Source organism: Telmatherina bonti (assembly GCF_933228915.1).
Source record: "Telmatherina bonti genome assembly, chromosome: 19".
NCBI lineage: Eukaryota > Metazoa > Chordata > Actinopteri > Atheriniformes > Telmatherinidae > Telmatherina > Telmatherina bonti.
Window position 1 is genome coordinate 5,653,388 of NC_136617.1, and position 13,946 is coordinate 5,667,333.

Below are 13,946 nucleotides of genomic sequence, written 5' to 3' on the forward strand. Positions count from 1 at the left end.
ATCATTTGGATCATGAGACGAGGGGTTGTGATTAGAGTGACATCAAATCGGTTTCATTTCTTTAATTTCTGTGTTTTTATTGTTTCACTGTAAGAGAAACGAGTTTCTGTCTGAAAGCTGCAGAAATAAAAACGTTTTCTGGCATCTGTGCAGTAACTTTTCCAACCTGAGCTGCAGGTTCATAAAAACACGCTTGTTAGAGGCGTTTCTGGGTAAAACCCACAGACCGTATGAAAGATGGACGCAGCCTCCGGCGGGAAAAACTGAAGCCTATATGGAAGTTCCTAAAACTGCAGTTCCCCCTTCATCCACTAGGGGCCCCAAAACAGAGCAAATCCCCATAGACTCCCATGTTAAAAAGACCAACTTCACAGCAGAAATAAACATGTTTACAGCAGGAATAAACATGTTTACAGCAGAAATAAACAGGTTTACAGCAGAAATAAACATGTTTACAGCAGAAATAAACAGGTTTACAGCAGAAATAAACAGGTTTACAGCAGAAATAAACATGTTTACAGCAGGAATAAACATGTTTACAGCAGAAATAAACATGTTTACAGCAGGAATAAACATGTTTACAGCAGAAATAAACATGTTTACAGCAGGAATAAACATGTTTACAGCAGAAATAAACACGTTTACAGCAGGAATAAACATGTTTACAGCAGAAATAAACAGGTTTACAGCAGGAATAAACATGTTTACAGCAGAAATAAACAGGTTTACAGCAGAAATAAACATGTTTACAGCAGAAATAAACAGGTTTACAGCAGAAATAAACAGGTTTACAGCAGAAATAAACATGTTTACAGCAGGAATAAACATGTTTACAGCAGAAATAAACATGTTTACAGCAGGAATAAACATGTTTACAGCAGAAATAAACATGTTTACAGCAGGAATAAACATGTTTACAGCAGAAATAAACACGTTTACAGCAGGAATAAACATGTTTACAGCAGAAATAAACAGGTTTACAGCAGGAATAAACATGTTTACAGCAGAAATAAACACGTTTACAGCAGAAATAAACATGTTTACAGCAGGAACAAACATGTTTACAGCAGGAATAAACACGTTTACAGCAGGAATAAACATGTTTACAGCAGGAATAAACACATTTACAGCAGGAATAAACATGTTTACAGCAGGAATAAACACGTTTACAGCAGAAATAAACATGTTTACAGCAGGAATAAACATGTTTACAGCAGAAATAAACACGTTTACAGCAGGAATAAACATGTTTACAGCAGAAATAAACACGTTTACAGCAGAAATAAACACGTTTACAGCAGAAATAAACATGTTTACAGCAGGAATAAACATGTTTACAGCAGGAATAAACATGTTTACAGCCTGGTAAAAAAAAATCCATTTTAGGTTTAATAGGTCAGGTTTACCTTCATGACAACTGTGGGGGGAGTGAATTTTTTTCTAACTCGCCCGTTTAAAAGTAATTTAATCTCGAAGTTCAGCATATTTAGGGGCGTGTCCTTTTGATTGACAGGTACCCGATCTCCCGCTTCAAGTCAGAAGAACGTAGAACAGCCGTGGTTTTTAGCCGGTTAACAACGTGACTTAGCTTTAGCCCGCTTACCTCCGTTAGCTGGTTAGCTCCTGTTATCTCCGGGTTAGCTCGGTTAGCTCTTAGCTACAGAAAGCTCGGAGTTCGCTCGATGTCAATCATCCACCATGACGCTCACAGCCCCCCTCTCAGCTCCACCTCTTTGTTTATTTTTGTATTTTCCAAGACGACACGCATACCCCTGCCAAGATGGTGATGGTAGGAACCGCCCACCGAGCTTCAATTCAGCTCTTCAGAAACCTACGGGTAACGTCACGGAGGCTCCGCCCATCTTTTATATACAGTCGATGTATCTGCTGCATATAACCTTGGCGTAAATGTTCAAGCAGGTTTTGCTTCGTCAGATTGAATGAAATAAAAACATGTAGCTACAAACACCGGCGACACGCCGGTCCGCCATGTTGTGCTCTTCGCGTGACGTGAACGACGTTGCCGAAAGATTCCCGTTCCAGTTTGCACAGACAGGATTCGTGTTCCATAACAACCTCGTTTCACTCTGGACGCCATTTGCAGTTTTATCCACCAAAACTCTGTTACCATGGAAACAAGAGGCGAAAACACATCAAAACTTTCCTGTTTCTCTGTCTCAGCGTTGTGGCGTAAGCAGGGTCTCAGAAAACATTACGAACAACATGAACTTCAGTCGCTGTTGCCTAACAAAGCTCAGGATGAGCAGAGAAGGAACGTTCATCCCTGACAGCAAACTGCAGCTTTTCCAGGAATCAGAAAGAGAGATGAGGGAGAAGAGCTTGGAAAAACCGTGGAGAGAAAGAGGAAAACCCAGGAACATCCTGGATACCTGGCAGAACCTGCTAGAAGCAACAAAAGTATCTGCTCCATCCTCCTGACTGCGGAGCCCCATGGGAAAAGACTTTACCAGAATTACAGCCTCTAGACGGAAACATCTGCAAACTGCGGGTCTGAAATGACAGGAATATTGCTCATTTGGCAAAAAACTGTTGATTTACACGAGTCTTCCAACTTATAAAGCCAATCTGGAAAATCCAGTGTTTCACATTATGATCTGGGTGACTTCTGGATGTAAATGTGCATACATGCACATGACCACATGTATGTTGTAATCCTGATCACTTTCGTTTTCCTCATCGCTTAGTCCGATGAAGGGTCGCGGGGAAGCTGGAGCCTATCCCAGCAGGCTTTGGGCGAAAGGCTGGATCCTGACCACCTGAACTGACTGATCTCTCCACACAAACTGAAGTCACTTCCAGGAAGTCAGAACGAAGGAACGAATCATCCTTCTGCCTTGCAAATGGTTTACATTTGAACAGAAAAAAATTAAACCCCACAGGGACAAAGTAGGAATCACACCAACTTTTATTCTGAAAAACATACAATTAATATCTTCTGTCATTTTTTAAATATTTATGAAATTCATCCTGCAGGCCACGTCGACCTTCTGGTGGGCCCGTTTTTGGGTCCCAGGATGTATTTTTAATACCCCTGTAGTAAGTTTTGGTGGATGTGTCTTTTATACCAAATCCTGACACCCTCACCGGTCATTAGTGAATCTGCTGGAAGGAGAATCTTCCAGAAAACATTTTACTGGATGTTTTTCTGACTTTTTTCTCTCTGCCTCGTTTCTATTAAATAAAATTTGAAATAAAATGTTGAAACTAACGATTTATGTTTATGCCACATTTTACATCTTCAAGCTGTTTTAAAGTTTTATTCCTCCAGGTTTCATCTGTGTGGAATCATACGAAGGTTTGCAGAACTTTCTGTTGTTTACATGTTTATTTAAAAAACAAAGCTGTAAAAAGAAACAGGAATGACTCGATGGATCCGCTTTGGTTTCTGTAAATCATAAATAATCCATTTCTGCCGTCTCCAAATGCTTTGTGATGTAATCCAGTAAGATCTTTTCATTTCCAGGATCCTTCAGGTAGAAATGGGACCCATCAAACATCCTGATGGTGAAGTCTCCAGACGTGACGTCTCTCCACGCTGTTCGGGAAACAAAGAGTCATTTCTTGCTCGTTCACTCGCAAAATCAGCGACATAAGCAGCCTGAAAGGAAACAACTCACCGTGTAAGTCATGAGGAACATCATCCTTCCCATCCAAACACGTGACTGGACAGGACAGGATGGGACGGTTGGGTTTGTTCCACCTGAAGACGAACAGCAGCAGAAAACGTCAGAAAATCCACCGTTCCCCTCCAGATATCTGCTCTCAAAAAGAATGTCATCCATCCATCCATCCATCCATCCATCTTCTGCCGCTTATCCGGGGTCGGGTCGCGGGGGCAGCAGCCTAAGCAGGGAAGCCCAGACTTCCCTCTCCCCAGCCACATTTACCAACTCTGCGGGGGGGATCCCGAGGCGTTCCCAGGCCAGCCGAGAGATATAATCCCTCCAGCGTGTCCTGGGTCTTCCCCGGGGTCTCCTTCCAGAGGGACGTGCCTGGAACACCTCACCAGGGAGGTCCAGGAGGCATCCTGACCAGATGCCCGAGCCACCTCAACTGGTTCCTCTCGATGCGGAGGAGCAGCAGCTCTACTCTGATCTCCTCCCGGATGACCGAGCTCCTCACCCTATCTCTAAGGGAGAGCCCGGCCACCCTGCGGAGGAAACCCATTTCAGCCGCCTGTATACGAGATCTCGTTCTTTCGGTCACGATCCACAGCTCATGACCATAGGTGAGGGTAGGAATGTAGATCGACTGGTAAATCGAGAGCTTCGCCTTCTGGCTCAGCTCCTTCTTCACCACGACAGACCGGCGCAGAGTCCGCATTACTGCAGACGCCGCACCGATCCGTCTGTCGATCTCGCGCTCCATCCTTCCCTCACTTGTGAACAAGACCCCGAGATATTTAAACTCCTCCACTTGAGGCAGGACCTGACTCCCGACCCGGAGAGGGCAATCCACCCTATTCCGGCTGAGGACCATGGTCTCAGATTTGGAGGTGCTGATTCTCATCCCAGCCGCTTCACACTCGGCCGCGAATCGCTCAAATGAGAGCTGGAGATCACGACCAGATGAAGCCAACAGGACCACGTCATCTGCAAAAAGCAGGGACCCAATCCTGAGGCCACCAAGCCGGATCCCCTCAACACCTCGGCTGCACCTAGAAATTCTGTCCATATAAGTTATGAACAGAATCGGTGATAAAGGGCAGCCTTGGCGGAGTCCAACCCTCACTGGAAACAAATCCGACTTACTACCGGCAAGGCGGACCAAGCTCTGACACCTGTCGTACAGGGACCGGACAGCCCTTACAAGGGGGTCCGGTACCCCATACTCCCGGAGTACCCCCCACAGGAGCCCCGGGGGACACGGTCGAATGCCTTCTCCAGGTCCACAAAGCACATGTAGACTGGTTGGGCAAACTCCCATGCCCCCTCCAGGACCCCAGAGAGGGTATAGAGCTGGTCCACTGTTCCGCGACCAGGACGAAAACCACACTGCTCCTCCTCAATCCGAGATTCGACTATCCGGCGGACCCTCCTCTCCAGGACCCCTGAATAGACCTTACCAGGGAGGCTGAGGAGTGTGATTCCCCTGTAATTGGAACACACCCTATTTCACGTTTTGAATGTGATGCGACACAAACAGCATCAGAGTGAAGATTTTGGCTCCTCCAGCATGTTTTCTGCTAAATACCTCGTTTCGTGGTTTTCACCAGGAATCGGCCCCCTGTGATCAAACTGGCATTTAAAAGGTGAAACTCCAGATAATTATTTAACCCGACTAATCATTTCTATCCCGGCTTTTGGGAGTAATGTGAGAAACAGTGTCAGGCAGGCTGGGAATTCTCACTGTTTAACGTTTATACGGATGAGTTTTCCCTGACGGTAATCATGATGACGTTTAATTCGGACGTAACATCATGACAGCACGCTCTAAAGATGATTGCAAATCGGTTTTCCTTGATATATGTAATGCGGTAACATGCCGCATTTCATATGTAGCTACGTTTCCATCTGCCTGAGAGTTACACAAAACGTAAATATCGCGATGACAACTGTCAATGGAAACGGCTACATTTAGAAAAACCTCACTAAATATCTTTTACTTTTCTCACAACAAGGTTTTCCAGACGTGTCCAGAATGTTTGACATTAACGCGTCACCAACGTTATGCAGGCGTCAGTTACGCAGGCGTCATGTGACCAGTTATTTTCCACTCCAGATGCTACGTATGGATGCAGGAGGAGACAAAAACTTTTTCACAAATAACTAAGGAGGAAAACGTAACCTCCATCCTTGACAACAGCGAAATGAAGTCTGACATGTTGGAAAAGAGCAAACCAGATGACTGGCAGATAACCAGAACTGCCTCCGAAGTGACCAAGTGCTGCTGTTAGCCACAGGAAAAGGAAATGATGTCATCGTGGTTCTGATTGGCCGACGCGATGAGAGACATTTCATTGTGAAAAGAAATGCTCATGTTTTTTTTTTTAAAGTCCCGTCGTGGTGTCTTACGACACGTTTCAGTCAGGACAGAAGTTCCTTCACTGAAGATCTAAGATGATCGCTGATGTCTTTCCTCCTTGGTAAGACGCCGGAAAGACGGTGGACTTTCTTCTTCACTGTAAACGTTTAGATAGGAGCTGCATGTCAGAGTCAGACCTGTAGTTCTCCACCACGTGCAGGTCGGCCTTCAGCGCAGGCAGGAAGAGCTTCAGAACCTCCGGGTTGGCCAGCAGCTCTGGAGGAGTTCCTCCGATCGAAGTTAACCACATGAGGAAATCCTCATCCGACAGGCCGCCTCTCTTCGGTGCCTTCACGCGAGTTTCCGACTGAAAGACGAAAAGTAGAAGCTCAGAAACGAGCGACATCTCTTCACCTCGTCTTTAAACGCTTCCCACTCACGTGCGGCGCAGAAGCACCCGACACAAACATGTGCACCGGCTCCACGTTGTGAAGAGTCTTCAGGGCATCTGCGACCGCGAAGCCGGCGAAGGCCCCGAAACTAAAACACAGCAAGGCTGATGTCAAAACCTGTCGTCATGGCGACCAGAGCCTCACCAGGAGAAGCTCACCTGTGGCCAAACAGAGCGAACGGCTTCTCTTTGAGCAGCGGCAGCAACACGGAGATAACTTCATCCACGATCTGCTGCATGTCGTGGAAGAGCGGCTCTCTGGATCGGCTCTCTCGGCCCGGAAGCTTGATGGCGAACACTGGAAGGGGCGGAAGAGAGGATGAGGAAGATGGACGGCTTCAATCATGACGGGAAGGAAGGAACAGAGAAAAAACCGCAGACATGGAGGCAAGAAATGCTCCGACAAGCAGACAAAATGATTCAAACAGACATGTAGATAAAACATGAGCTTCTGCAACGATTACTCAAGTAACCAATAATTCTGTTTAATACTTCTATTAATTTAATTCAATACAATGAAATTAAATGACTTGGTTTTCAATATTTTAAATGTTTTCTTTCTTTATTTAACTTAATTCAATGCAATTTAATCAAATTAGAAGTAATAATAGGAAGTTATTTGATATCAAATGCCCTTTAAAGTTTATACAATAATAATGTACGACATTATTTGGATGATTATTTATCCCTCTTTTACTTTAAATTTATTACAACATATTTAATATAATACAATGCAACTGATTGCATATATTATATACACTACTCACAAAAAGTTAGGGATATTTGGCTTTCAGGTGAAATGTATGGAAAATGCAATATGTTCATGCTACAGTGATATAATATCATAAAAGTAAGACATTTAAGTAGAAGGATGCACGACTGATTTCCTCATCTCAAAAAATTCATTCAACACAAAAGGTAACAACAATGGTAGTTACACCACAACAAAAAATTTGAACGTCTCAATATCTGGTCATGTGCCCTTGAGCATCAATTACAGCTTGACAACGACGTCTCATGCTGTTCACAAGGCAACTTATTGCCTGCTGAGGCATGGCATCCCACTCTTCTTGAAGGGCAGCCCTCAGGTCATTGAGGTTCTGGGGTGCAGGGTCTCGAGCCTCTACACGACGGCTCAGCTGATCCCACAGGTTTTCAATGGGATTCAGGTCTGGAGAGAGTGCAGGCCGTTCCATTTGAGGTACACCAGTCTCCAACAGCCGTTCCCTGATGATGCGGCCTCGATGAGCAGGAGCATTGTCGTCCATGAAGATGAAATTAGGCCTGTGCTGTTCATGTAGGGGCACAATCACTGGATTAATGATGTTATTCAGGTAGTATGGGCTTGTCACTGTACCATTCACAAAGTGTAGGGCAGTTCTGTACCAAGTGGACACCCCTGCCCACACTGTAACACCGCCACCACCAAAAGCTCGCCTGGTGACAACAGTGGCTGATGCATAGCGCTCTCCCTGACGTCTCCAACATCGTTGCCGGCCATCATTTCTGCTCAGTGTGAATCGACTTTCATCAGAGAACAGCACTGAGGCCCACTGGTTCCTCGTCCAGCGTAAATGCTCCCTGGCCCATGCAAGACGATGATGCCTGTGCCTGGTGGTGTGGTTAGGTACCCGTGCAGGTCGTCTAGCACGCAGACCACGCTGATGGAAACGGTTTGGAATGGTCTGACGTGACACTTGGGTGCCTCTCACCTCTCTTAAACGTGCCTGGAGTTGAGTGGCATTCATCATCCGGTTTCTCAGGGCAGTGTTCACAATGTAGCGGTCATCAGCACGGGATGTGGCCAAAGGACGTCCACTTCTAGGCCTTTCTGTGACTCTTCCAGTCTCTTCATATCTCTGTTGCAACCTGCTGATGACACTCTGTGACACTCCAAGCTCAGTGGCCACTTCTGTCTGAGAACGTCCTGTTTGAAGCATGGCAATGGCAAGGGACTGTTGTTCCATTGTTAGGTGTCGTCTTGGTCTCATGATGTCAAAATGTGAACAGCATGATGAGGACAACTGTTTAAACACCAGCTCTAATTGAACCAGGACATTTATTGGTCAATTCAAGGTTCATACACCTGCCGTGATTTTTGCCGTTAAGCTCCTTGTTAGAGAACAGCAACTTGTGCAAAATTTATTGAAACATTTAACAGTTGGACATGTGCATTTAAAAGCTTAGAGAAGATCACATTAAGTTCACCTGTACAGGTTTGAATGCATTTTAGGCTTGTTGGGAAATTTCACCCAAAAGCTGAATATCCCTAACTTTTTGTGAGTAGTGTATATATATATATATATATAAAATAAGGTTTTAATTTAATCAAATTAAATTTGAACATTAAAATAATTGTTTTAATTTATCATTCATTCAATTTTATTTTATTAAATTTGAATAATTGTAATTCAATATAATCAAATATCATACAATTCAATGACTTGGTGTTAAATAACATTTAACTTAACAAAATAAAAAGTAATGACATTGTTGAAACAACTCCAATTATTTATCCCTTTAATTTAATCAAATTAAATTTTATTACATTTTGTTCAGCATAATAAATATTATAAAATTAAATAATTGGCAGAAAATGTTTTACTATGATACAATTTAATTATTTAAATAATTTCTATTAATTCAGTATAATTAACTACAATAAAGTGAAATTACTTGGCAATCAAATAAACTAAATTTTATTAAAAAAATTTTTTTTTAACTTAGCTTGTCTTGATTTCTTTCACTTGAAATTTTATTTGGTTTTATTTAATTGAAATAATTAAATATAAACTATTATAAAATCAAATTTCTTGATATTAAAATACCTTTAATTTAATAAAATAGAACTTTGAGGACAGGACACCTCCGGGCTTCCGTCCAGGTGTGTTACCTTCCAGGGAGCTGCTGAGGACGTTTCCCCAGCGGGCGTAGTGGATGGAGCCTCCACCCGCCCAGGGGAAGCAGATCAGCCTGGCCACAGCGTCCGGCCTCCTCCTGAAACAGCTGATCACCGTTTCCATCCTCACGCGCAACAACTTCTCGGTGCCGAGGTGCTTCCGGCTTCTCTTCTTCTGTGGTTTTCTGGCTTTCGCCTTATTCTGGACATAGACATATATATACATAGACGCCGCACCGTATCACGCTCGCACCGCCATCTTGGATGGGTCTCCATGCGCCTCCAATGCATTTATCTGTAAGGTGTAGGTCCAACCACAACAATAACTTCACCAATTTTTCCCTGATTTTTCTCACAGGTTGATTTGTTACAAAGACCAGAGATATTGTTATGATACAGATCACTGTAAAACATTAAACACAATGGGCTTTTATACTAAAATATTTTTATATGCTATTTAACTAAAACATAAGGTAGCTACAATATAAATAAATGTATAAATGAAGTTAATACTAACATGTTTGATTGTTTATTGATGCATTTGTATTCATTAATCTATTTTTATCTGGTCAAATAAATTATTATTCAACCATGTGAAATGTAATTCCACACGATCTGCTTTCAATATTTCGCCGGTTATTGCTGAACAAAATACGGGAATAGTTGCCACTTTCTCTTGACTACGGTTGACTCTTTCTTTTATTTACATTTATTAATTTAGCAATATAGAGATACAGTTGTACAAAGTCGGACAATAAAGTATTGTATCAAAACTGTGAAATTCAGAAGTTACCCAGAAAAACACTAGAAGAACACAAACCTCCACCAAGGCCTTTAAAAAGTTCCTGGATCCAAACGGTAATCCGGATCACCACCAAAATTGAATCATGTCTTTATTTTCACGTTTCCTACAAGTCCTGAAAATTTCATGAAAATCTGTCCATAACATTTTAAGTTATCTTGAACACAAACAGATAAAGCCGGTAAAAACATCACCTCCTTGGTGGAGGTAATTATGCTCCTTCACCAAGAAATAAACATTTTTACGGCAGAAATAAACATGTTTACAGCCTGGTTCAAATATTCATTTTTGGTTTAATAGGTCAGGTTATCTCTGCTGTAAACATGTTTATTCCTGCTGTGAACATGTTTATTTCTGCTGTGAAGTTGGTCTTTTTAACATGGGAGTAAATGGGGATTCGCTCTGTTTTGCAGTCCCTAGTGGATGAAGAGGGAACTGCAGTTTTTGACATGGCCAGAAGTTGCTGGTTGGTTTTCCACAACGCATTTGCTTTTGGTTGGAGTTGCTGTAAAAGCTGCTGGTTGGTGATTTTCAGTGATTATTGTTTATCTGAACCATCCTGGGTCTTCAGCCGCCTCCTCGCTCCATTCCTCAGGTGAGAAAATGCTCATTTGGTTCCTGAAGATCATAATTTAACTCAAAGTCCAAAGTGAAACCCAGATTTGTGGGTTGAGCCGTTCCTTCACCACTGCTGACTGGCGCTGACTTGACTCAGGTCTGCTTCCAAACACAAAACATTTCAGATTTGTCTTGATCTGAAGAAAAGTCTTGAGAAACTGGAAGTTTGTCCGGGACCAGATTCCCCTGGTGAGAAAGTCATCGTTGGCATCAGGACCATCAGATGTTTGATCCGGACCAGCAGGAGGCCCAACACAGAGCCTAGTGGAACACTACACGTCCTCTTCCTTCCTATTGTTCCCTGTTGGAAGCTTGAAATGAAGCTCTGAAAGGAGTTTTTCTGAATCATTCGTGTCCTTGTTCTAGACTGTTCCTCGGGAGGTAAAATGCTGATGAGGCACCTGGATGTGTGGGTGGATCTGGTGGTTTTACTGGCTGAAGCTCATCTTTGCTTCCAAACACAGTCATGGAGGTTGATCTGTATCTGAAGAATGACCAAAAACAAGCTGGAGCGTTGTCTGTCTGGGACCCCGGTGAGATCTCTGTTTCCGGGATCTGGCCCTGCGGGAACTGAGCAGAAGGGGCCCGACATGGAGCCTTGTGGGACTCCGTGTGTTTGCTTTGTTTGCAAACAAAGCATGAAATCCTGGTCAACAGGTACCGGGGGCGACCCAGACCGGTGGTTCTGTCTGGGTTCTGTCCCAGTAACACGTGTAACCTGTGTTTCCAGGGAGGTGTTGGACTCCATGGTGCAGCATTTCAAGGTCACCATCTTCGGCTACCAGCTGCCGGTGTACGACGGGAAGAGAAGCCTCTACACTGCCAAGCCGCTTCCTGTTGCCACGGCGGGGGTAAGAAGCTCCGCCCCTCTGCCATCTGTCTGAGCTGTGATCCGCTACAAACCCGCCTGCCTTTCCTCTGCAGGGGGGTCTGGACGTCACCCTGCCGGGTGAAGGTGGGAAGGACCGCCCCTTCAAAGTCATCATCGGGTTCATGTCGCTGGTCAGCTGGCAGGTGGCTCAGCACCAACCCGGTCAACGCTGTGGATGCCTGGAGACTGCCCTCCATGAAGTGAGTCTCCAGGAAGCCAGCGGAGGTTTTCATGCTCCTGACGCGTTGTTTCCTTTACCTGTTGTTGTTTACCTGTTTGCTGTTTGTGCCCCTGCAGTGCGGAGGGCCGCCACGTCTCAAGGCAGAGTAACGGGAGGGACTCCCAGGCACTCGCCAAGGCCGTTCAGATACACACTCACATACACACACACACACTCACACACACACACACACACACACAACACACACACACACACACACACACACACACTCACACATACACACTCACACACACTCACACACTCACACTCACACACTCACACACATACACACTCACACACACTCACACTCACACACTCACACACACACACACACTCACACACACACACACACACACTCACACATACACACACTCACACACACTCACACTCACACACACTCACACACACACACACTCACACACACACACACACTCACACATACACACTCACACACACTCACACACACACACACACACACACACACAGACACACACAGAGACACACTCACACACACACACACACACACTCACACACACACACACACACACACACACACACAGACACACAGACACACACAGAGACACACACACACACTCACACACACACACAAACACATGGATGATGTGGATGACATGTGGATGATGGAGTCTGAGCAGGAAGCGCTTCTTTTAGCCCAGATCTCTGTCAGACGAGACGATAAAACTGCTTCCTGCTCTGGAAACGTCCAGGATCGATGACTTCTAGTTTAAAAGCCGGCTGCTGCTTCCTCCTTGTTGGGACTCTGGTGGTGCTTCGTTAACCGAACCAGCGTGCCTGCTCAGTGAGTTCGCGCTCACAGCCTTCCGGCTAGCTGCTGATTGGCTCACCACACTGCGTTGGTCCCACCGATGCCTTTCTCCTCAGGAATGAAAACATTTCCAGCTGTGGGAAAACATTCCTGGTGATGTCTGAATGAAACGCGTGCAGCCACAGGTGTTTTTACTTGTCTTATTTAATTTTCTGAATAAATCTGATTCATGAAAAAAGTCCGACCAGCTTCTTCTTGTTGTTGTTATTGATGAGGAAAATAAAACTGAACGAGTCGCCTCAGCACGAAAGGAACTTTATGTTCCCTGGTTTATTCGTTCAGACGCTTCTTACTTGCAAACGTGCACGTGGAGGTCCACCAATCAACTTTAACGTTGAATAATTTCACACTCAGTAGGTCACATGAAACATTCACAAACGAGCCGAATAACAAGCAAGCGCGGGTTTATTTTGATGGGAACACCAGCATCAGTCACCAGTTGGTGGCGCTAAATTGTTGCATGAAAAACCACCAAGAAAACAAGAAGTGGTTGTTGCATCCACGTACAAAGTATCCATCTTGGTATCGGTATCAGTATCAGTATCAGTTTTGGTATTGGTATCGGTATTGGTATCAGTCTTGGTCCAGACATTGGGAACCAGTCCAGAAGCGGGTCCAAAGCAGGTCTAGATGTCGGGAACCAGTCTAGAAGCAATGTCTAGACATCAGTAATCCATTGAAAAGCAGATCCAGATGTCGGGAACTAGTCCAGAAGCAGGTCCAAAACAGGTTAAGATGTTGGGAACCTGTTCAAAAACGGGTCCAGATGTTGGAAACCAGTCTAGAAGCAGGTCCAAAGAAGGTCTAGACGTGAAACATTAGTAAGACGCGGAGACCTGAAGTGGCATCTTCACATTTTCCCACACAACGCTTCTGGTTGGTTTCAGCACCCCGTAGGAAGCCTGTAAAGGTCACGTGACTTCATACAGAAAATTTTATTGGATGTTTTTATGCCTTTATTGACAGGCTTGTAGTATGGATCAGTCTCAGAGCAGAGTAGACGTTTATTCTGTTCATTATGAAACATTATGATAGCTGACCTATCATTCAGAAACTTCCTACTCGACTTTTTTCCAACATACATGCACATCAACACGGCTGACTGAGTGGTGGGGATCATGACATGCAGGGATGTTGTGTAGAATTACACCACCTGAATAGGAGCTCATACTTCCTGACAGGAAACTGCAGCCGGTTGTTAATCAGTCACTGTTTGATTTCCCTCCAGATCAGAAGCACCTCGGCATGTTTAC

The 13,946-nt window shown here is 44.3% G+C and overlaps 1 protein-coding gene across 1 annotated transcript; it reads right to left on the reverse strand.

The window, feature by feature from the left end:
* Window positions 1-3,413: 3,413 nt before the first annotated feature.
* olah (oleoyl-ACP hydrolase) lies at window positions 3,414-9,459 on the reverse strand (the record flags this gene model as incomplete). Its single annotated transcript, XM_079259115.1, has 6 exons — window positions 3,414-3,556; window positions 3,639-3,721; window positions 6,183-6,352; window positions 6,426-6,525; window positions 6,596-6,734; window positions 9,330-9,459. 6 exons carry the CDS (start codon window positions 9,457-9,459, stop codon window positions 3,414-3,416), a joined length of 765 nt encoding a protein of 254 aa, XP_079115241.1.
* Between the last annotated feature and the right edge of the window lie 4,487 nt (window positions 9,460-13,946).